The 25,161-nt window shown below is 37.2% G+C and overlaps 1 protein-coding gene across 4 annotated transcripts in view; it reads right to left on the bottom strand.

The window, feature by feature from the left end:
- ZCCHC2 (zinc finger CCHC-type containing 2) overlaps positions 1 to 25,161 on the bottom strand; it is a 45,305-nt gene that overhangs the window by 5,517 nt on the left and 14,627 nt on the right. The window contains exons 2-11 of one of the 4 annotated variants that reach the window (XM_069808955.1): positions 24,854 to 24,965; positions 21,440 to 21,516; positions 18,850 to 18,921; positions 15,460 to 15,572; positions 13,419 to 13,513; positions 9,921 to 10,004; positions 8,088 to 8,145; positions 4,435 to 4,573; positions 2,850 to 2,914; positions 1,864 to 1,958 (exon numbers count right to left, since the gene is read on the bottom strand). In XM_069808955.1, coding sequence (XP_069665056.1) covers positions 1,864 to 1,958; positions 2,850 to 2,914; positions 4,435 to 4,573; positions 8,088 to 8,145; positions 9,921 to 10,004; positions 13,419 to 13,513; positions 15,460 to 15,572; positions 18,850 to 18,921; positions 21,440 to 21,516; positions 24,854 to 24,965 — 910 coding nt within the window. The remainder of the gene's footprint in view (positions 1 to 1,863; positions 1,959 to 2,849; positions 2,915 to 4,434; positions 4,574 to 8,087; positions 8,146 to 9,920; positions 10,005 to 13,418; positions 13,514 to 15,459; positions 15,573 to 18,849; positions 18,922 to 21,439; positions 21,517 to 24,853; positions 24,966 to 25,161) is intronic. The other 3 variants (XM_069808956.1, XM_069808957.1, XM_069808958.1) reach the window with 3 other exon arrangements.

Below are 25,161 nucleotides of genomic sequence, written 5' to 3'. Positions count from 1 at the left end.
GACACTAGCTTCAAGGAAACCCCAACCCCAAAGTCTTGGTTGGCAAAACTCCAGGACAGAAATTAGAATACTATCATTTATTTTATTCATTCTAACAAATTATTATTGTTTTATTTGTAAATTATTAATTCATTTGTTATTGCTAGTCCAAGTTTAACAGGTTGGGATAAGTCATCAAAAAGCTGCCTTAATGCTTCAATTCTTGAAATAATTTCCTGGATTAAACCTGTAATTGGTCAAATTATTTTAACAAGTGTTTTGAATATCTAATATAACCTGGAGCAGCAGTGTCAACCTCACATCACTGAAAGCAAGAGTCTAAAATGCTAGTCACAAAGTTTGAAGTCTTCAAAGTTACAAGTGTAACTAACTGATGCCTCAGAAAAGCTAAAAATAGGGAGGTAAAAATGGAAGAAAACATGATGCAGTTAAGAGTTACTAACCCACAACAGAGCATTTCAAACCAAGCCTGGATATATAAAGCTAGGCAGAGATTCTGACTGCAACATGAAATGTTTTCTTTAGACTATGTCTCCAACAAGGTATCTCAAAAGACATTTTGGTATTTGTACACAAATGCACAGGTACAGGTCTCTGAGCAGGACTTAACTGCTTCCAGCCTCTGTGGGTTGCAGTTTCTTCTTGAAGTGGCCTTAACTAGCCAACAGTATTAGGGAGGCAGTTTAACATCTGTAGAGTAGCGGGTAGTGAGCGGACAGAACTCCTGTGGCAAAGGACTCCTTATTTAACTTTGCACTACATCACAAAATTGCACCACCTCTTAAAAGTTATTGTCAGTTCGTAAAAGCTTGGTGCCTGACAAAATGAACAGTAATCAGAAATATACGCAGCAAAGCTGTCCTGTGGTATATGTTTTCTGCTTGCGCAGCCCTTAGCTATAGCTTTCTAAAATTGTCTTGGTTTTGCTAAGTTTGTGAACTGTGAATTTACTTACAGTTTTAGTCAAATACTGTTTGTAGAAGGTAACAAAAGGTGAGAAGAATGAAAGCTTAATCAAGACTGTACCCCAAATGGAAGCAAGAGGAAAACCTTGCAAGTGTCCTTTCAACACTTACACCAATTAGGTGGCGTAGAAAAAAGCAAATTCTTTGTCAACTTTCTGTTCTAAGAACTAAGTATAAGACATGCAAGCCTGCAACTGATATTGGGAGCTTAGAAAACATCAAGATGGCAAAGTCAATGGGCAACACAGCCCTTCAGAAATTTGTAATAAAGCTTGGAGACTCAATTTACTAAAGGAACACAATTATAATTTTGTCTTATAACTAACTGATGTACACAAGTCTTGGCCTAGACACTAGATTATGCTGAATCACCCAAACTTGAAAACCCTGTTAGGGCAGCACACACAGTACTGCGTTGTACCTCAGTGGTCACTTGTTTACATACTACAGTTCATCAATGGTTCGCAACCAGAGGGTTTTTATACAGGTTCCTCATGTGTGATTCCACAACAGCTGAAGGAACTAGTGAGCTGCAAAGAGAACACCAATGACAAGGTGCTAGACCTCCACACGCTCAGACTGTTAAATTTCATATGGAAGTAGCCCAACAGTAACTGTTTCTGTAACTACTGCTCCACATAAGGCAACCTATGGACATTTTACTAGTATTTTCCCAGTTACGCATAAAAAGAGACACACTCTAAACAACTGCATACAGAAGACCGAGTCTAGCATGTTCTATACAGCAAGTCAAAGCACAGACTAGATAGCCAACGTGCTGACTTGCACCAAAACAGATTTCAAACTTGTGATTTCCCCTTTACAGCAGAACAATGAAAAAAATCAGCAAAGTTGGAAATTCTGTTTCTTACAAACAGTTTGGGAAAAAACATCTTACCTTTTGCTGTCCCTGTACGGATGTGCTGTGATGTTGCAACTCTAACTCCATTAGTCCTGTTATTCAACCGGCAGTCAGTTTTCTTTGCTTTCTCCCTGTGTAAATAATTTTCATATTTTTTTTTCCAAATGCATGGGCACAAATAACCAACCACGAATGAACATATAACGTCACTGTAAACAAAGGCAGTGACTCCAGGCCAGAAATGTGTATTTAATAGACAGAACAACAAATGTAGATAATAAATAGGTAAAGACTGTTAGTGCAATATACCAGGAACTAAACTGCAAGCAGTGTTACTAAACAATACGAATAAAGATCTAAAAAAGAAAACACACAAAAAAAAAGAAATGGTACAGCTGATACGGAAGTTGTCTTTGAAAGGTGATGTGTGTAATGCAGCCATACATCAGACTAGCATAAAAGCATATGGCTACAGAGTAACAAAATGACAGAAAGTCAACTTGGAAGTAGGCAGAGTATTAGATAAGGGTGGAACTGTGTTCACTTCCTCACAGTGCAGGATTGTGTAGCCCACAGGAAGTTCTGAAGCCCTCTGATGTGCAAATTATCTTCAATAAAATATCTCAGCAAGTTACCACCCACTGTGTAATGTTAAAGGTTGCTGTCAATCCTTATTTGATTTTCAGTGTTTTCTGGACAGCTTTACACCTTTTAACTTTCAAATAAATATAAAGGGGAAAAAAGGCAATTTGGTATTGGTTAAGAACCTACTGCTGCTCCTTCATCTTTTTGCTAAATGACAACTGATATTTTGAGAAATGAATGCATAGAATTACATTCTATTTTTCAAGTTACTTCTTTTCAGAAGATAAAATAAGGATTTTTATGCAGACTGGCTTCACACTATGCCAGCTCTTTTTCCACAATAGCAAAACAAAGCACCTCATTGATTGTAGACTCTGTTTAACAGAGTGAATGCATTACACTTTGTTTCTGGATAACTGGTTACATTGGAAACCTACTTTTCCAGCTGTGGCTTTCCTTTCTTCTTGCTTACTGTAGACAGACTTCGTTTTTCCGCTGTATGCTAGACAGAAAACACAAAGATGCCAGTCAAACAACAGCATTTGTATCATGAAAGCCAAGCAAAAAACCCCTTCTAGACCGACACATCCTTGAGTCCAACACCAGTGTGCCCACAGGTGCTATAAGCATACAAACAACTACTTGTACAGCGCATCCAGGCCTTTAGAATAATGCATCGTCTTGCGTTTATGTCATTATCAGCAGAACACTGAGCAAATTACTACTTGCAAATATTCCAAAGATTCCAAACAATCAAATTATTGTTTGCATGCTGTTTTTCCTCTTGAGGATAAAAACAACCGTGTTTCATCACATACCTGCTAAAAAGGCTAATCACAAGGCTTAAGGGGCTACAGAATTTATTGATTTAAGTGGAATTATTTGATGGTTGGGGAGTGGGAAATACATGTGGCAAATTATTTTTACATAGTGACAAAGCAGGTACCCAGCCTTAAACTGGAGGCTGCTGCTAAATTAAACTCTAGAATACAACCTAGAAGCACATAAGAAAAAACGTAGCATCTGCATAATTCTTTAAGTATACTATTACTAGCTGCTAGTAAAATAACATATCTGGCGAAGGAGTAAAATTTATGAAAACTCAGAAATAATCTCTGTCCACATATACTGCATTTGGACATGCTTTAAATAGGAAGTAGCTGTTCCTCTGCTTTAGTGTATTCATTCTTTTTCTTGCCTCAAGCTTGCAATATTTCAAGCTTTGATGCAGTCTACCATTTCTCTTTAGAAGCAAATCTCAATTCATTACCCTGCTTTGCGAAATGAGGAAGCTCTTTTTGTTTGGCTTGCTATTCCCCATATAATAATCAATAGCCAAATTCTGCATGTAGAATAAGAGTAATATTAAGCAATGCTAACATTCAAAGTTTTTCAGATGTAAGCAGTGAGCAACCTTCCTTCCCCCAATTTCAGTGGATTATTTTATTTATAATTATTATTCTCAACTATACTCACATCACAATTGACCATTGAAAAGACACAAATCTCACAAAAAGTGTATATGCATCTAGCTATTAATTTTTTTCAACAAAGATTAATACTTAAGTTACTTAGATAATGCAGGAGAGATAGAAAGAATATGCTTAACCTGTTGTCCCTACGGTAGCATTAATATGGTTCAGTTATTAATACAGCTTCTAGTTTGTTCCTTGCAATAACATAGAAATTCCCCAGGCATTCTGAAATTCTCTGATGACAATATGTACAGTAACAGGAAAGTGTCTAATTAGAAATGAACATTAGACTTTTCTGATTACTTATATCCTACTGGGAAATTTTATTTACAAATTCATAAACAAAATATGCAACTTTATAAGACAGTGGTAAGTAATTATGAGGGTTTTTCTAATCAAGATGAGTCAGTAGCAATTTGAACTTCAACACCTACTTGTACAATTTTAGCAGGACTCTTCATTTTTTAAAGCTAAATCTAATCACGTGTAGTGGACAGTCTTCTCAAGCGTCTCAGAATACCGCTTTAAAGAAAAAACAGCAACACACCTGGTCAAGTAGGTTTGTACAGTGCTCTGGGTGCTGCTGGACAATGCAACTTTTTCTTCTCCAGTCCATTACCCCATTTTGCTCAGAGTGCTGTATGTTAAGGCTATCCAGTGAAGAACATTTTGCACTGCTAGTGCTGCTGAAAGGAAAAAACACAAGTTATGCCAATATGAACAAACTTGCAGGCTTTCTTACTAACATACACATTCTTGCATCATGTTGGGAAACTGCAGCATTCCGCTTTCAGAAAACCCTAGCAATTCTCAAGAGATTTAAAAGATGTACATTACAGTTCTTGTGCTCTAAAGTTATACTAATGGTCTGAATATAACTGGAATTCCTTTTTCATTTGTCTACTGTAGTTTGACGCAAAATTCAGAACAACAGAATTTGTAGAAAACAGTACTTGAGAGAGGAGTTTCCATGGATACTCTGCACACAGTCTTTTTGTTTGCTTTTTCATACCAGACGTGGGGAAATTTTCCAGATAGAAACGTATTCTGAATTCATCTTCCTTCTTCCTTATCGTTAATGACAAAGCTGGAATTACTTTGTAATCCCTATTTCAGAATTCATGAGACATTTAAGAAAAGGAGTGCACGGCTACTTACAGATCATACTGTGGCTGTGTTTATTTGAATTTCAAAATAGTTATCTTGCTTTATATTTTTACCTTCAGGATTGCTAGTTTTGAGTCATGCTTGGAAACCAAGATTGTTAGTTTTGAGTAGTGCTGGGGAGGGGAGTTGCATTTGGCATTTGCTTTGGATCTTACAATGCCTTCTAATGAAGCTTCTCTTCACAGCAGCCAGTCAGAAGCAGTATTTAACTAGCTGTGAGAGCACTGGTCAACAAAGACTGCCAGAAAAGCAGTCAGGGTTCTGACAGAATCAGTAGGGCACATGGAACTATAAACTTTTCATCTATCATACAAAACCATGTCCTACTACTGACCAGATGCACCCCCCCCCCCCAAAAGAGTTAAGACTTCTAAATTCTTGTAAAAATATTTAAAATATTTATGCTGATAATTGAAAGTGCCTTTTAATTCAGGGCTGTTGGCAAGTTGCTTCATGAAGGTTACTGCAACATGAAATGTTACTCATTTCCCATGACGGCTTGTAATCTAGCTCACTCCAAAGCCCAAGACATGCTGAAGTTCCAGTAGCTACTTACCAAATACCTCTGGAAGTAAGTGCTCAAACCATTTAAAAGATGTACAATAGAATATTAAAAAAAGTTTAAGAAAATGGTGAGAACCCAAGAGGGTCCCAAAATACCGACATGAGCCCCTGACCACAGAGATATAAGCAAGGTCACTTTAGAAACTTCTGCCAAAGGGAGTTAAGTGAATCTGCTGCCAAATTTACAGTCATTTCATGTAAGCTGTGATACCACCGAATTTTTTATTTCATACATCCGATCTCATCCCTACCAGTAAATTTCTGGACCTTTCCAAGAGTAAGGCTGTCATACTGGATAAAAACAAAAGGTAGACGGATGTAATGTACAAATTTTCCTGAAATGTACCAACGGTATTTGAGATGAACCCCTCTTGACTCTACACAGTTTTAGAAATATTTAAAAGAGAAAGGTTTCATTCACTGCCATTTCTTTAGAACCCATAAATAGCAGGCACAGTTTTTAAGAAGACAGACACATATAATGCAAACAGGAGAGGACCAACAGACCTCTTAGCAGTCAAGTAGCAAACATTTTCCCCTCTCAAATAAACAGAAAATAATAGCCAGCAAAAGGAGTTTCTACCACGGAAGTTTGTGGAAAGGCCTATCGCTGTCTTTCCTACCTGAAAGATAGATGCTAAACTACAGTCAGCTTTAGTGTATTTTATTATACAATGAATAAGATTTTTTTTATTAGTAACTATATGCTAGTAAGTTTGCATCCCACTTTACTTGTTAGTCTGACTTCATATACGACTGGTATAATTAGAGATTTTGTCAAGATGACATTCTCTTCTTAAAGAAACGCAAGTTAAGAGTAGGTAGGAGAGTTAAAAAATAAAACAGAAACAAACCACCAAGTTGTCTAATTGGTAATTTGACAGAAATCTTGTCTGTTAAAGATATGTGAACCTTAACCAACATTGTTTTGTGCTATGTTTATATTCTAATTATTGTAATTCCAGATAATACCCTCCTGCCCCCAAGATAAATATATTTTAGAAATACAACAACAGAGAACAAAACTATAAACCACAATAAATTTTGTATCCATTTTTTCTCTTAATATAGTTGAAGAACTGCACAACTATGTGCAAACATACCTGAAGTTTCTGGTCAAAATACATTAATGGGTGAATCCATATTACATAGTTCATGTATCTGAAAGCGTTATCATAGAAACATGGAATGGTTTGGGTTGGAAGGGACCTTAAAGATCACCTAGTTCCAACCCCCTGCCATGGGCAGGGACACCTTCCACTAGACCAGGCTGCTCAAAGCCCCATCCAACCTGGCCTTGAACACTGCCAGGGATGGGGCAGCCACAGCCCCTCTGGGCAACCTGTTCCAGTGCCTCACCACCCTCACAGTGAGGAACTTCTTCCTTACATCTAATCTGAATCTACCCTCTTTCAGTTTAAAGCCATTACCCGTTGTCCTATCACTACATGCCCTTGTAAAAAGTCCCTCTCTGGGAATAGAGGGCTGCCATAAGGTCTCCCTGGAGCCTTCTCTTCTCCAGGCTGAACAACCCCAACTCTCTCAGCCTGTCTTCATAGGAGAGGTGCTCCAGCCCTCTAATCATCTTTGTGGCCGCTCCGACAGGTCCACGTCCTTCTTATGCTGGGGGGCCCAGAGCTGAACGCAGCACTCCAGGTGGGGTCTCACCAGAGCAGAGTAGAGGGGCAGAATCACCTCCCTCGACCTGCTCGCCGCGCTTCTTTTGATGCAGCCCACAATGCGATTGGCTTTCTGGGTTGTGAGCGCACATTGCTGGCTCATACTCAGTTTTTCATCCACTAATACCCCCAAGTCCTCCTCCGCAGGGCTGCTCTCAATCCACTCATCGCCCAGCCTGTATCTGTGCTTGGGATTGCCCTGACCCACGTGCAGGACCTTGCACTTGGCCTTGCTGAACTTCATAACAGTATATAAACTACTGTAATATGGTTAAAAAGTGCTTCCACTTACAATGGACATAGAACAGCAATGCATACATGCTTTTGCTGCTAAGCAAGCTAAAAAATGGACTACCTTCTCCTATAAGGTAATCTCTGAAGCTACTGAAGAAAAGCTTAAAATCAACAGCACTGGAAATTTTCAGTATAAGCATGGTGGTGTGTGCACATGGGAAAAAATACATGGAATACAAATTTATGTTACTCAGCTTATAAACACAAATCAAAACATCAACTCAAGTAGTGAAGATTCACAAAATTTGGGAAAGAAGAGAGTTCCAAATGACCTAGAGCTACAGACTTAGAAATAGCATCTTTTGAAATATTCTTCTAATACGGATTAAGTTAGTAACATCCCTCCAAACAACAAAAAATAAAAAAAGAACACCCCACCCCAACCAAACAAAAACCCCACAAACAAGCTTTAATCTAGAAGGAAACACACACTCTCAAAGCACTAACAAATGAAATTCAGAAATGTATCACGGTCACATTACATCCTAGTACCTACTTGGCAACAGGACTTTTTCCATTATGTTTCTTGTGAACTGTTGTGTGTTGCATTACATCTGGAAAAAAAATTAAAGCATAATTTCAATAGCAATTCCTATTTCCTCTTTTAGATCAATCCAACAAATTCACCTTTCCATCACTACCGGACTCTTAGCAGAAGACATCTCCAATAAATAGGCTAGGCTTAATTTACAGTGCTGAAATTAACAGGTGTTGCATAGAGGACAGATCAGTTTGTACAGACAGTATAATCAAGACTCTTCACCTTCCATTTCACAGAAGAATGAAACAGAAAAATAGGAACCATAACAACCGTTTATGCTTGCTCACCTCTATATTTAAGCATAAGGACTAAATGCACGACTGAGTATCACCCAGTATGAAAGGATGGAGAGAGAAGAAAGGACTCAGAAAAGTACAGAATTTTGTAATTTTTTCTGAACTGCTAAAATTCATCTCAAAACTATGTCACACATTCTGAATAGTGAATGAAGACGAGTCTTACACAGAAGTATTGCACTGAACCTCAAAATTCACTATGTAAGTAAAACTTTACAAATTACATTTGACATAAAAAGAAATACTGCCTCAAACAAGAAACAAGAACTTTAGAGACATAGTCTACCCTTTTCTTTAAGGCAACCATTAAATTTTAACAAAAGCAACTTTTCTTAATTCCAGCTGTTGATGATCTTAGCCTTCTTGGTAGCTATCATTTTGCCTGAATTCCTCTCAATGCTACATAAGTCCAAATTATGATTTGGAAAAAAAAAAGTTAAAAAGGAAAAAAAAAATCACAATTTTTAAACTTCTAGTAGCACTTCACTAAAATGGCACAAAAAGTGTTCTGAAATGCATTTGTAGTTTCATTAGGTGAACAGATTTATTTTTTTTTTTAAGGACAGTATATAAACCACTATTTGAGCAATTTCCAAATATATTGTAAATTTACTTGGTGCGTTCTGAACTCTAAAGAATATGGTAATGATTTTTTTAAAATAAGAAAAAGCTGTCTGAACTGCATATGTGGATTAATGATTGCACATCAGGTCAACCGCAAGCTTCTTATACTGTTACACATTAATAACTAATAAGAGTGGTGTCATTCTGTGAAAGCTAGTGTAAGTGTTCAGTGGTCCATGTTCACCTATCAGTCCCATTTCTCATCCTTTCCACCTACCACAAGCTTACACTTGTTTGCTACTGAAAACAACACAAAACTGGCTTGCCATTCCTTTCAGAATGAAATTACTGACCAGCCACTAGGCCGTTGCTTCCACATGTGAACTGTTTTTGAGGTATTTGGGAAACACCAGCTTTCAGACTGTAATTAATACTCCCTATAGTCCCAAACAGTCCTTATTAACAATCCAGAGTACAAAAGCAGCATAGGTTAAGAATAAGAAAACTTGAACATCCTTTCTGTGTAAAACTAAAAGCTAGACAAATTTGTCACATTTAATGCAAAACAGTCTGCAACTCTTGAAGTGCTGCACTCAACTTCAAACCCTGGTAACTAAAGAATGGGTAAAGACACGAAAAGCTAAAAACAATCTTGGCTCAAGTAAATTGTAAAGTATATCTTCCTGGTTGCTCAACACAGCTGTGAACTTCTGCCTTCAAGCTGTCTATGAACACTCCCACTCCTTGAATTACATAGCAACCTCCAAAGGAAACTGCTGAAAGTATATAAAAATTCTTCATTTACATAGCAGATTTCATTCAAATCTCTTGGCTTTGTACCAATGAAGAAATCAGTCAACTATATGATTTCCAGAACTGAGTGTGGCAAAATTTCTCAGAAAAGAACCACCTTTGAGTAAACAACTACCTTCCTCCTGACTTGAAGCTTCTGAACTGTCCTCCTTGAAGTGTTCTGGTGCCTTAACCGTCTTCAAAGAGGGTTGTAAGTTACCTGCAGAGAATAAAGTTCACGTAGTAACTTTATAGATCTCGAAAAACTAGACAGTTCCTGAATGCTTGCACTAAACTGGAAGCTAGGGAAATGGAAGACTGAACTTACTCGTTTGCATGTGGCAATAATTTGAACATTGTCTCCTTCAAAGCAGGCCATCTCCAAGAGTAAAGGCTCTATGGAGATACTTTTGAAGAAAAGAGCGTGCAAAACAATTTTAAAGCTATGGTGCAATTTCAAAAGGTTGGGATTGTGATTATAGTATTAGAAACATTCCTATTATCCTGCACTTCAGGTTTTTTTTATAAACCTTTTGTGTTACAGCAGGAAATGGGAGGAGACCAATGATAGTTATTCAAATTCTTCTGCAACAAGTTACACTCCTCCATTGTCAAATCATTTCCCTGTCAAAAGAGACTTAATTTGGGCTAAAGTCTTCTAGTGCCCTTAATACAGTCTTCACACACAATTTTTTCTTCTTATGCCAGATGGGATGGAAAAAGAAGTGGCAATATTAACAGTTTTGTTGCAAAAATACCACTGCCATGCTCTGAAAAAGGACTTAGTAGTTTGGTAATGAATCTAACTCTAGGAGTCTACTCTTTCCCTCTCAAAAAGTTCCAAGTTAGTGCAGGTAAAAGCATCTGAAAGCTGTTGCTTAGGAGTTTGAAACATTGATAAGAAGATCCTTCTGAATATTGTCTGCATTGAAGATACTAAGTCTCCAGAGATGATGCTCTAATAAAGTCTGTTGGAATCAAGAGTCTACTGCAACCTGAAAGTGTAAAACAACTGATGTTATGAACCAGGAGGGAGATAATTGATTTCCTCCTTAATGGAACCATGGCGGCATAATTACACTTACTGAATATATTATTCAGTGTGAGAACCCAACTATTATTTAGGGTATAAAGACCCTTCACTGAACATAGAATTTATTTCCACATAGGTTTTACTAAAACCATATTCTTCAGAAAGAGTGAATATTTTTGTATTTCTGTGAAGAGATATTTTTATCCCCAACTCTAAATAGCGACTGAAGAAAAATTTAAGCTACAAATCCTTTGTCTGCCAATTAATTCTGCACATCCTATTTGAGAACTGTGATGAGATTTTTCTTAAAGATATGCTTCCTCCCCCAACACTGTCACCACATTCAAAATATGCTACCACAGGCTAACTTGCAATTGCAAGCATTAGCAGTATTCCAGGAATCCCAAACAGGAAACCTAGAAAAACACAGAGGCCACCAATAGAAAAACCTCGAGCCACTTAACTGTGGTAATTGTGGCAATAAGCAGGATGAGTACTTTTGTCTTAGTACAGCTTCTATTAGCCTGCACCATAGGAAACGTGACTGTGAGCTACTCCAGACAAGTCACCCAGTCCCCCTTCTCAGAAGAAAAACAACTATGCTTAAATTTATCGCACTATTTGTCTTCACCAAACTTTTTCTTAAGATCTAACTCAGTGTCAGAGCCCTGAACCACACCAATGGGATTTGCAACCTCTTCCCCTGCCCTCCCAACGGCTTCACCTGACTGTGCTCAAGATCCAATCTGATACAGCGCAGTTTTGCAATTTTGGGTGAGACTGCTGGGAAAATAACTGGAAGAGGCCTCATCCAGGGCCTCCATCCTTTGGCTTGGGAGCAGCATTTGAAGCTCATTGCTCAGGCCCTTGCCTGGGGTGCACGGCAGCCATGCCTGTGCCTGGCCACATACCTCACTGATCCTGTTCTTAACCGTGACCTAGTAACTTGTTTTTCTGCCTTGACCTCAGACCTGCCTCACCGCTTTAGACTTGTCTGGTAATCACCAGGTTCTTGCCTGCCCCTGGTCCTAATCTTCCTCATAGCAAATTAAGCCCAGTGCTTTCTGTCTTAACCATCAGAGAGAGTAGATCATCCTCTTTACATTATGACTCTTTGGTATTTGAAGACTTAAGTCATCCTCCACTGGAATTTTTCCTCCTCTCTGTTAAACAATTAAGTTCCCCATCCTATCTGTCATGCATTCTAGATCTGACAAATCACGATGAACTTTCATGTACCCAATTATTTATTTATTTATAAAAATTACCTCCCCTTTACGATCACATTATAATCTGTAAGACTTCCTTCAGAATTGACATCTTTCCATTCTACCCTTCTGATTTACATACCCTGCAGATCATTTCTGCCCTGCACTAACGCAGTCAAGTCTATCATGATGGAACCCGGCACTGGTTCTTTTTCAGACCATTTCAAACTATAATCATGTAAAACAATGCATTTGCAAGTCTTTCCCACCTAGATGTAGTCTACAGACTATAATATGCATAGCCTGTGCAGTGTGCCTGTCATTAACATGAATCTTTCTGGACTTTGGGAACTCTTTCCTCCCCATGCAGCCTTTCAGTACAAGAGAGTTGTCAGAATTTTCACAGCAGTAAATTCCAGCCAGTTTCACAACTATCCTGGACCTCATTAACTTAACATTTTCACAAAACTGCCATGCAAGAATGTCCTCAGTGTTACTAAAAAAAAGAAAAAAAAAGTGTCATAAAATGACCTCCAGCTTCTACCCTAATCACAATGCCTCCATCTCATCATGGAAAGACTACATTTGGCACAGATCACATGCAACATTTCAAATTAAAGTCAGCCGTCATTCCTCTATTTTCTTCCAAGCGCATATGAGCAGTCTGTTTGAAAACTCCAACTTATTCAATTCCTTACTAAGATCTTCTGCAACTTCTGAAGCAGTGGCCTCACAGTCAGTGCCTTAACTGTCATGGTGTAAACATGCACTGAAAGAAGAAAAGATTCAACAGAAACAAAGATCACATCCTAAGGCATCCACACAGAGAAGCTAAGCTTAGGTCTCACGATTTGTAATACACAAGTAGATAAGAGGTCCACCAAGGAAATCTCTGCAACGCAAATCCTCTGAACGAGTTTCTGTATGTTCTGAAATTAGGGCCATCCCACCATTTATGTACTATGTACCCAAAATGAATCTTAGTTTAAATATCAAGACAAACACTTCATCTACAAAAGAAACCAAGTAAAAAACAGATGTGATTTTTTGGGTCAGCTCAAGCTTTTTGTTCCAAAGTTTAAGATTTCTTAAAAGGAAAAAGTCCCACACTGTTGCACATACTCAATTCATTAATTACCTATTTTAATAGCATGATGGTACAGGGGAGAAGAAAGAAAGAAAGGAACACAAGCTGATGCTACATAGCACGTTCCCACTGTTAAAAGCACGAGAATCTGCTGAAGCCACTACTCGTTGGCAGGGAGTTCAAATACGACCAGTGGAATACAATGTAACATGAATACATAATTGTAAAACTGTAATTAGGCACAACAGGAAGAATAGCTTTTTATAGACTTTTTGTTATATAAAACAGTATTAGGATATTTCTTACTGTGAGTGTGCAAAGATTCTGATGAAATTGATTGGAAGAAGTTGTATACTCTCTGATTCTGAAGAAAAGCTTGCGATGTATTTGAAAATAGCTGCCTGAAAATTAAGTGAGAGTTTGTTAAACTGTAAGCAATATTGCATAGGAAGAATACAAAAATTTACTACAGTACCATTTAACAGCAAATTAGGCAGTTCTTAACAAGTCCAAACACTTCAAATTGCATGTTCAGCATAAACAACGTTAAATGCTACTTTGGAGTTTTGCTGTTCAGTGCTAGTGTAAGGTCGGAGTACAGCCAATATAAGAAATTGGTATGATGAATTTTTTTAATTTAAAAGTAAGTGCTTTTCAGCCATCTCAATTCAAACATTTTAGCCACCTGTAACATTTTATCAAAGAGGAGTTTGAACTGAGTCAAAAAGCACTGGCCCTTATTTTTCAACTTTTTTTTTTTTCTAACTGAGAGGGCTTTTAATTTCCCAAAACAATGCATCTTTTCCTTAAATACACTTATTTGGTTAACTACAAAGTTGAATTCACCAATAATGTCAGTATTTGAGTTTCATAATTATCTCCAAGAGCAAAGAGTGGGATTCTCAATATTGCTCCACACTGCTCTGAGTCTGTTCCCAAGAGGTCAGTGACAAATTCTATTAGCTTCAGATAAGAAAATAGGCCAAGAATGAATGGGTTTTACATCTCACACCAAGTTTTCTGTTACTGCTTGCCAGGAAGCACTACCCAGTTCTACTTTTTTTGAGGATGTGAGCAGGAGAGCAATTTTTGGCAATTGGCACAACTTAAGACCCCCAAATAAGTGTATATATATATCTGCTAAACTTGACACTGTAAGAAAACAAAATTTGTATACAGTAATGCTATTATCACGAGATTATTCACATAGCATTCCAGTATAGTCACAACATAATTTGCAAATTGTAATTGTAGTTCCATACTACAACATGGTTGGATATGTTCAGAGGTTATCCTCAAACTGAATCTCTTGGGTTTGTAATTACTGTGCAGTGAGGCTTCACAACCTTTCTGTATTACAATACATTCTCTTCAGTCAACCTCTATGTAACAAGTTTGCTCATTTAAAACCAGAATGTTTATTAGCCAAAATTGTTTGCACAGATTTAGATTTTGGCTTGACAATCAAGCCAATAAAGACAGACAAATAATATTACAGATCAAAATAAAAGAATATCGGGAAGGGGGAGGTTGAAACACACAGTGGCTCCCTATCTTCTTAAGCTAAGTTATTAAGACAAAACCCAAAGGTCTGATATGCTTGGACCCGCAGTACATTCTGAGTAGGAGCTTGAAAAGCAGTGCCTGATTCAGCAAGTACCCTAACTCAAGAGATGCTGCCTAACCTGATAACTATTTTAAATTGTTTTGAACAAGGTTGAACAACCTTGACAGAAAAGAACAAATGTAACAAGACATCTGTAGCAAACAAAAAGAACAGGGAGGCACACCCAAATTCATGTTGCTGTTCTGAGTTACAGGATTTGACCAACATGTCCCACATCCCAGCAAGCACTCTCATCACTAAATAGTAGGTTATGAGGTATGGGCCATTTTCTTACAAGTGTGTGAGCTACATTTAATTTTACATACATGCTTCACTATTACTGTTTATTCTTTCCAATTTCTATTCTCTCTCACTCTAACCTGTCATAAAATCAGAACATATGTTCAGAGTTACTGTTTCTAGTATTTCTAAATATACCCTTGGATAATGGAGGTAAGACCCTCACAGAAGTGCCAATCATTGCTATATACTGCTACTCAGGACAAATATTTTTGTAGTTGTATGATTACTTCTAAAGAAGTAATCTATTAAAGTTTAATAAGAGTCTCAATTTAAAGAAAAAAGAATAAGAGTCAAGAATATCTATTTCATTACTGCCTTCCCATTTTCTTCACCAATTGTGTTTAGGCAGCAGAATTTCCATTGTCCCCAACAGTCATCTAGTTTGACTCCAATCACTTTTCAGGTGATGCATTTCAGGTTATTCGCTAAAATATTTACCTGATTACGGGCTCAAGATCAGCGTGCCTTCGCTCTTCCCTCTTCTGAAAACCCTGATTTAGTGCTCTTAAAATAGTCTTGTCAAATGCTTCAGTAGACAGTTCCTTTGGGAGCTGAGAAAAAGGTTAATGTGAAAAATGAGTAGCTGACATTTTAAAGACTATATTTGTTCACCATCAGTCTTTATACCTTTTGGTATCAACAAGAAACTCTATTGTTCCAGTCTGAGTAAGGTAATTTACAGACCAAAGGTACAACAAATCATCATAATTTAGTTTTGCTAGAGAAACACCTTGGTGTAAATCCTCACATCAAACCCAGGTGTAAGATGGTTTAAAGCTCTGTTTGAAAGAACTACATACAGAAATTTACCAATACTAAGTTCTTTTCCAGAGTAATTTACAGCCTTTTTTATTTCTTTAAATCTTTCACACACAGAAAATAGCTCTGAAAATAACATAAAAAAAATTACCAGGGAGGACAAATGCACTGTACTTACTATCATCACTTAGCTACATTAAATTATTTTAAAGAAACAGGAGTAGAAAGGGGACTGTTTCAGTTATGTAATACACTAGACTTCAGTGGGCAATATTGAGATTACTCAATAGCAAGTCCTTCTCCAGTTGCCATTAACACTGAAACTTATGAAAATTCATTGTAACTCTTTCCAATGCCAGTATTACAAAGTGAGGTCTTCTGATGTTCTAGTTCAGAAGGCAAAACTCCTGCTACTAAAGAGCATGTCTATTTTAAATGAAAATATTCCCTAGAACAAAGATTTTTCACCTTTACCACTTCCAAAATGATGTACTTAAGTACATCAAAGCTGATCAAATTCATTAATTTATATTTTTAAAAGTCCTTTAATTTGGGAGCAATTAGAAGTAAACTGCCATAGCAAAAATGCTTTTTCCTGAAGTTAAAAGCTATCGCTAATCTGGTTAATATCTGCCATCAGTTATGATCAACAGCATTAAGTAATTTACACTAGAGCAGCATCTTCCTCTAGCATATCTGGAATACACCCAATCCAGAGTGCCAGCTGGATATTACATCCTGCTAGTGGTACAACAGTAATTCTTTCACTGAATGAAAAGCTACTAATAGAGAGACACTATGTCTAATGTAGATAATTGCTTGGTAACATACCTAAAAGCAACTTCTGGAACCCACACAGACAGGTGCTGTTAGTATTGGATTAGTACAGTGCTATAGCACCTGAAGTGTATTAGATACAAAACCAGAAAGAAGTGTTGAAAGCAGCTGGTCTTAACTGACCCCTTTGGCTTTAATATGTGCTATTGAGGAACTCTGAAGAATTAGTCAGTATTAACCAAAAGGTACCAAAAAGCTACTGCAGAAGCACAGAGGTAAGTAAACCTCCTGTCCTGGTGTTCTGTATTTAAATTTGTCCCCAGGAACAGCCACAACTTTTTTCTTTAGAACTTTTATTAAAAGGAATTAAATTCCTTCTGTAGTTAAAGATTCAGTTTACAAAACCAAGATTAGGTGCTTGAATTATCTTAACTTCAGGTAATGAGATATAAGCTTGTCAGTAACAAGGCTCAGCCCTCCTTCCAGATACGTGGGTAATTTCCTACATGCGAAGAACTTTTTATGCTTATCACCTAAGAGAAGGTGCTCTTTAAATATAAAGCATCCAAGTTATCCCATTTACTATCTTAGTTTTCCCCACCAATGCTTCTATTCTGAAAAAATTTTTACAGTTATCTTACTCCTATCACCCACAACCTTGGAATTTCCTATCAATTATTTTGACCATTCTTTTCTGTCCTTAGGAAACTGAGCATACTACTTAACAATGCCATGCAGACTGGAAATAAGAATAACAAAAAGCCAAAATGCAAGTGCATATGTACTGGACAGCATTCTCTTCTACAGTGCTTTTTAAAGCAAAGTATAAGTTTTATCGTGCTTTATTTAACAATTCTGTCTTTCTTCTCTACTTATGGCTATCAAACCAACACAAACCAAATATATTTTTCAGCTATGCACATTCTCCAGAACACCTCAGCAAGCTTGTAGCAGCCTGTGGTTGTCTTCCTCTTGTCCTGCTATCTTCTATGTATCTAGAATCTGCTGGAGCAGTCAAGCCAGCACATGGAACGCTCCACATCCGAAGAGCTGCCGTCAGTCAAACTAGATGGCTCTGCAACATTTTGCATCCTGTTTTCCTGGCTCCTCCGCCTCCTCCTAGGAGCAAGTAGGTACTAGAGGGTCCACTTCAGAAACTGGTGTTCATCTTTACTTTACAGGTAGGAGAACAGGAAGCATGCAGTTGAACACTCATCTGCGTGGGATCCTGTACGACAGTCCTGCTTTTAAGGTTCTCTTCAGGAGCAGATGCATGTACCCTACGTTGTGGGACACCCCATCCGCAACCAGACATGCCATCCATAATTGAAATCCTCACAAATCAAGCTCTGGGAACTCTTGGAACTAGGTATTCCAACTAGATTAAAGCAGCAGTGAATACTCACTGCTTCGTTTCTACAATGCTGGAAAACATAATGTTGATAACTGAAACAGTGAATAAGACAATGACCTTTGTACAGTAACTGGCTTTCCACTTGCAATTAACACGCAGTTAAGAACACCAGATGCCATCAAAACATGCCCAAAGCAGATCTTTCATTAGTCCCCTGAACAGTGAGTTTAAACACAGAATCTCCCAGAATAGGTGGAACCCCAAATATTAGACACTGGCAATGAAACACACAGTTCAAGGTCACCACACGTATATGGTTTGCATGTGGCCTATACACACAAATGCATTCCCTGCTTGGGGTGGGGGGGGTGGGGGAGGGAGAACAACTTAGAGAACTTGTACTTTTTTTAAACACACACACGCACAAATAGTTGCTAGATTTTCCTCAAATGTAACTCCTGGCAACAGTGAATACGCCTGCCTTTACTCCACTGAAGAATACAACAGTAAAATTAAGAACTATTATGCTCATGGCTCTGCTTCATTAATTAAAACCAACAAATAATACTGTTTAAGGTCATTCTAACAGGGACACCAATAAGCAAACGAGCAGCACTTGTACCTATATGTTAACTCTGTGGGGAGTATTAAAAACTCATCTGGTACCTTTATGGTAGCTCAATTAAAACTGTAAGATCAATTTCAGATGAGACAAATGATTTCCTCCTGGGAAACTCCCTAAACATTGTGTTGACCTTCTTCATCTGTCAAGCTGCTCCACCACCACATACGTGATTTAAATGGTTAATACAATTGTGAAGTACAAAAATCTGGCAGCATGCTTTTGTTCCTGTAATTACATCCCAGAAATCACAGCTCTCCTAGACTACTTCTGAAGTTATAAACCTGATTTTTTTTTTTTTTATTTCAATACATACTTTTAGCAGGAATTCCTGAAGCTCCTGGTGTGTTTTTGTTACACATGTTACCGAAAGATCGGACCAGGTTACCTAGTAAGGAAGGAAAAGAAAAAAAATGAGGAAAGTTTCTTTTTCCAAATATCATATCAGCTATCTGATCTTAACATTTCCATAAATCTGACAATCTTGGTTTAAGAGTTAACACTTGCAGATAAGTAAATACCAGGCAGTACAGGGATAACTGTGTACTTTTTCAAAGACATGTACTAATTTTGAGTGTACATTTTAAGATTCACCTTCATGTTATTTGTGGCTAAAGGGAGTATGAACAAATTCAGGTGAATGCAATCAAGTCCCTCAAGATTACTGACTTACTGACTCAGAAAGAAGCCAGATAGAAGGCTCTGTAATTACAGGACTTTGGTATCAAACAGACATCATTAACTGCAAAAACCAAGTACCAGATAAAAGGACTGTAGGTCAGACATACTGGACTGAGCTCTTCTTGCCATTATCATGAGGAAAAAAAAAAAAAAAAAATTCTCTTTTTGTTCATATTGCCTATAAAATAAGTTTATCTGCCTCACGCTTGAATCTCACATGGTCATACAGAAGTTGTCGTAGGGTACAATTCATAAAAAAGTACTAATGCAAGTTACTAAAGAAGGTACTCAAGAATCAGACAGCATTTTGGTATATGCTCGCAAAAATTTCAGTAGCTTATTATTCTGACACAACATGCAAGTAGTAAAACAGCACCTTCACATGCGTACTTTGAGGAAGTAAAAAGAAGTAAGCTTGGTTAGATGAGTGCTGCCTGGCTTTAAGCCCACTTCTGGGCTTAAGATTCCCATTACATGCATGGGAAGATTCTGTGTAATGGGAGTGGACATGGCAATTATAAATATTCATTTACTCCCAAGAGTTGATAGAATAATGTCAACCACCAACTGCTTTCAACGTAGTCTCCAAAAATGCCAGCTACTCTTGGTGCCCTCAGTTGGGAAGCCATGACTGTAATTGCTGTTATAACCTTAAAAAAGCAGTGTCTGGGCAAGCATAAAATGATCTGCAGTGAGGAGCACAGTATATACCTGTACAGATGAGAAGAGGAAACTCTATCCTAAAAGAACTGAGGTGGAGGAGTTTCAAGCTTACTCAAATACTTCCCAGAAAATCTCCACATTCCCCCTTTAACAGAGAAATTCAAAACCACTGTCAAATCCATCTAAGTGCTGAATTTTCAAAATAGTTTTGTGACTTTAAATGTTAATAAGCCATATGGGCATTCTGTACAAACCTCTCCTACCTACTATTGTATTTTACCTAGTACTCAGTTCACAGACTATTTGGACAAAAGATCTACGACAAGGTTGAAATACTTGGGCAAGTTAACCTTTAAGACTTTGAAGGCTACATTCCACACTACTGTCCTCAGCAAAAGAAGAGGGCAGAATTTTTTGCAAATTTCACCTTCAGACATGATCAACAACAAGGTATCTGTTGCCACTACCTTACTTCAAAAACAGAGATAGTATGCATGTCAACTTAACTCAAATTTCAAGCTTCTAGTAATACCAGGAAAGACTAAACTCCATAATTCACATTCATTTAAAGAATACAATATCAAACTTTGGGATCAACACATCGGTTTTCATCTCAAAATGGCATTTTTTAAAGTTTGTCTCTTCAAAGAGTTCCCACGACCCATGTCATATGGCCAGTTATAATGGTTCATCTAAAACATTCTTTTGTTTGGGGGGAAAAAAGGTAAAATTTAACTCTGTGTGCAAAACTGGCATACTACCAGACTTAATATCTATTGGCCAAATGACTCATGATGTTAGTCAGTCCTTGCTAAGAAAATTAGTACTTTGATTCAAATAGAACATAACCACCAACAGCCTTAGCAGCTATTATTTAACACCTACAGACTTTAATACCAGACCTCAATATCAAAAGCTTCTCTTCCAAAGTAGTAAGCAGCAGTGTTTCGGTTTTGTTTAAAATTCACTCACATAATTGTTTTATACGTTGCCTCTGGCTATTGTAATACATGACGACTATACCAGGTAGGCCTTCAAGTTTGTTGACATTTTTTAGCTTGTTTGGTTTTACCTTAACAAGCAAACAGACCCCAAAACAAACCAACCAACCAACTCTCAGTTTTGCCAAAAATCACAGGAGCCATTCTCTTATGGTAAACATTCATGAAAGAGACCTAAGATGACCATATGACTCCAAGAAATATATAGCTGCAGACATAAGAGCTGCGCTCCTATGCCACTTGAGCAAATGATCAACTAGTTTTAGAATTCTCTGTAATGCTTACCCCAAATTAGGAAATGCCAAGTTTCCTGAAGTCATGTCACACACCCAGCTATGGCTGGTGTTTTACACATTTCCACCTTATGCCCACAATTACATAAAACACCCAATCTGCACACAGAATCCAAGAGAATTATAGGATAATTCCAAGAATCTCTGAAGACCCTAATGTAATTCAAAATTGCCTTCTGAGCAGGTATTTGAAGCAAGCTATATATATCTACAATACACAGATATCCTGAAGACAATTACTTTAATATTCTGGAGGTCATTTGCTTACTTTGAATGTGTACTCCAAATGTTTGTCAGCCCTTTTTCTTGGTACTCCTTTCAGGGTTATCTTCTCAATGTGTACAGCTGAAAGAAAAACACCTTATTGTACATGTCAAAATTACAGTCTGAAAATGCATCTGCTTATCTAGCCACTGAGAATCACTGTATGCTATTTATTGACTCACACAACCCCACTCTTCCTCAGATGCTATTTTACTATAACAAACTGCAGGGGGCAGGTGGAGCCTTGTTCTCTACAAAGTATTTCTCTGGCCTAACCACAACCCCTTCATTGCAGATCATGGGAATCTGTGCATTACCCAAAGAGCTTATTTAGACCAAAAGTCACATAAATACAACAATATAACCACTCTAGGTGAAAAGTCAATAAAAGGAAGTCAAATTGCATCTTTACTCCAAGAAGTAACAAGTGCTGATAAAAGCCAGTGACAGTGCCTTCTACATCCACGTTTCTGAAACATCAAGTAGTAATAAGAACAAACTAAGGCAGAACCACTGTATTTCTGAAAGGCACTTAGGTGGAAGGAAACACTTGGGGAAGGCCTGAAGGAGAGAGAAATGAGTGTTAGCAGACGGAAAATGAAGAGGAGAAGCAGAAGGCTACTACAATCATACTGTAAAGAGTACGATTAAATTTAACTGAAAAGGAAGAAAGGTACTTTAAAGTACTTGCTACTTTAATATTCCTTCCCCATAGTCTACTGTATTCAGGAATAGGCAAGTTATGGCTGTGACTTGGAAAGCAGCAGCACTATATGGCTTTCACAGCCTGGAGATCTTGAGGGCACATGACATTGTTCAGGTAATACTCTAGATAAAAATCCTTATGTAGCCGAGATGGGCTTTTCACTTTTCCTGCTATGCTGGCCTAAGAACTCAACAGAATTTTATTCCTTTACAAGCATGAACACATCTTTACATGTAAAAAGTTTTATTTAAAAAACAGTTTGAGGAGCCCTACACCATCAATGCTTCCTTTCAATGCTTTTGAAACTTTTTTTCTTTTTTGGGGGGAGGTGGGAGGACGGTGGTGTTACCAGATAATGTTTTCCTTTCAATTTTTAACTGCGTGGGATATATTGGGAGATACTCATAATAATAATAAAAAAAATAAAAATCAACCTCCTACAAGTGTATGTTACAAAGCTTATTCTTGGAGATTAGCTAATTACCATTTCATCTAACTTGAACATCTTTAATGAATTTTGTTAAAGTTACAATTAAAGTATCATCCCCATCAAACATGCCATTTCTAAGAGAACTAAGTATTGGCAACTTCCTTAAAGGAATAACAAGCCAGCATATAAGCCTAGTGATAGTCTTACAGCTTCTAATCCTTGCAGTAGAAAGACTGACCAATACCAAGTCTGCTGGTGTACACTGACTGTAACCCTCTACCTGCGAGTTAAGAGAGCTAGACAGTAAGTTCATTTTTATCTGTTAATGAAGATTAATTCTTACAAAGCAATCTGAGATGAGCTAAGGATGCCAGTCAGTAACATACATCAAGATACCATGAAAAGCCAAATGTTTAGTGACCTTAATCTTTACCTGTCTGGTATAGATAAAAGCACTGTTACAAAAAGGACTATGGCATAACATGAGTTTTGGTGCAGTAAAGTTTCTTAATGGCCAGTGTTAAAATTGATACCATCAGCTGAGTTGATATTCATAAGTTAATTAAAAAGTTGATTCCCATGACTGGAACTGAGAATAGTGGTTTAAATTGCATTTCACTACATGCATATATTTAGCATACATAATTATGGAAACTAACACCATTAACATTCACAGACAGTCTTCTTTTCTAATGAGACTGTTTATTTTAAACTATTGAATGCTCTCAATGTTAAATACATTTGTCCTCAAGTATAAAGAAATTTTATTACACAATGTAATACCTTCAGCTTCCGTAACTTCTTTTTGTTGCTGTTGCATGCTTCACCATAGTAAGTGATACAACAGGTAATTACAGTGCTGTTGCTGCACAGCTTTAGTTCCACAGTTTCAACAGACCGCTTTAAAATTCTCTTTCCACAATTACACTTTAAATATTCTAAATGGCTAGACCGAGAAGAAATGTTTGAATATACAAACCAATGAGGTGTGTTACATCTCTACATCTATTTTGGACACAACAGGTGTTCAGAAGGATTAAGTCAAGCATGTATACATTAAACTGCTTTCATTTTAGAGTATAAATCAAGATTTCTAAAATTCATATTCATCACAGCTGAGAATAAAAACTATGTTTTATTATCAGTGCTATTTCTAACCCAGTAAGGAGATTTCTGTAGTGGGGACTTTTTCTATCACATACCTATATAGCAAATATCACAAAATGACTCTGATCTGTCACTGTAGTTTCTAACTATGACAATACAAATGCTGAGAAATATTTAAGCTCTTTGCTAGATTCAATTATTCAACTTTTCTGTGCTTCTGTTACTTAATTCAAGAGCGTTGCTAAAGAGAGTCGCCCTTTTGTGTTTCTAATTTGTGCATATGAACACTTTGAACTCTGTAAAAGGATTTGAAACAGGTTTGTTGTCTGTAATCTGCCATAATCTTTCTCTGTGTTTTTTTCCAAGGAATTTAAACTCTCAATTTGCCTGCCTTCAAAGTGTAATTAAATCTCCACAGTAGAAACAAAAGGACATTTATGAGGACAAAAGGAATAGCAATAGTTTTCCCAGATTGCCAGCTCTTCACTACCTGCAGGATAGTGTAAGACTAATTTTGAGTAGACAAGTGATTTGCTAATCTTGTTGGAGAATAAAGGGTAAGAATAAATCTGTTTTCAGTAATGCTCATTTCTTCAAAGAGAAGAAACTGTGCTGACAAGTGCACAGAAGAGTTCCATTTACACTCTGAAACCTTGTTCTCATTCTCCCCAACAGAGCGAAGACGACTGACTTCTATGGAAAGCCTCTCACTTCTCCAAACTACCACTTCTATAAAACCTCCTAATTATGTGTTTTTTCTTTCTTTGTTTTTTAAGACTAATTGCATACAACTGAATCAAGCAGCAAAAGCTATCCACTGTTTCACAGTACCTTCATGTTAAGTTTTACTTTAAAAATCTGAACACCGTTAATACAATTGAATTAAGTTTTCATGTTTTCTCCCAAATCCCACCTCTTTTTTTCAGGAGGAGGCCCATTTGCAAACAATTTTCATGCATGCAGTCCCTAGAAGTTAGCAGCTAACAAGAATGGCATCTTGTTATAATAAAGAAAAGACCAAGCAGGCAGCAGAGAAGTTATTATACTTACCAACCATTGCAGTTTCTTATTCAGATAAACAGCAAGACAGATGCAAGATTTGTACAACTCCGGGCAGAGTTTAGCGTTCAAAGAAACCTTAAAGTATTCCTCAAAAGAATCCTCAGACAACATACCTTCTCGCTGAGGTCTATGGGAAGCTATCGGTAGTCCATCATGAGGTGCTGTGGTTCGTTCTAGCAAACTGGTCTCATTACTTGACATGCAGTCACTATGGGAAAAGTCATTCTAAATTGAGAAGGAAAAAAAAGGAAGTGTTAATAGAATGCATATTATCAAAGCTTGCTCTAAACAGCAGAAATTAAAAAAAAAAAAAAAAGTTCCTTATTTGGTATTCTGTGGGAGAAAACCCCAAAGTTCTTGACAGTGGCAAAAATGTGGTCATTAGGCATTAAAATTCTTACTTTATTTATGTATTTATTAA

Source organism: Haliaeetus albicilla, chromosome 21, assembly GCF_947461875.1.
Source record: "Haliaeetus albicilla chromosome 21, bHalAlb1.1, whole genome shotgun sequence".
In the NCBI taxonomy this organism is placed as follows: domain Eukaryota; kingdom Metazoa; phylum Chordata; class Aves; order Accipitriformes; family Accipitridae; genus Haliaeetus; species Haliaeetus albicilla.
This window is presented reverse-complemented; position numbering and strand designations above follow the sequence as displayed.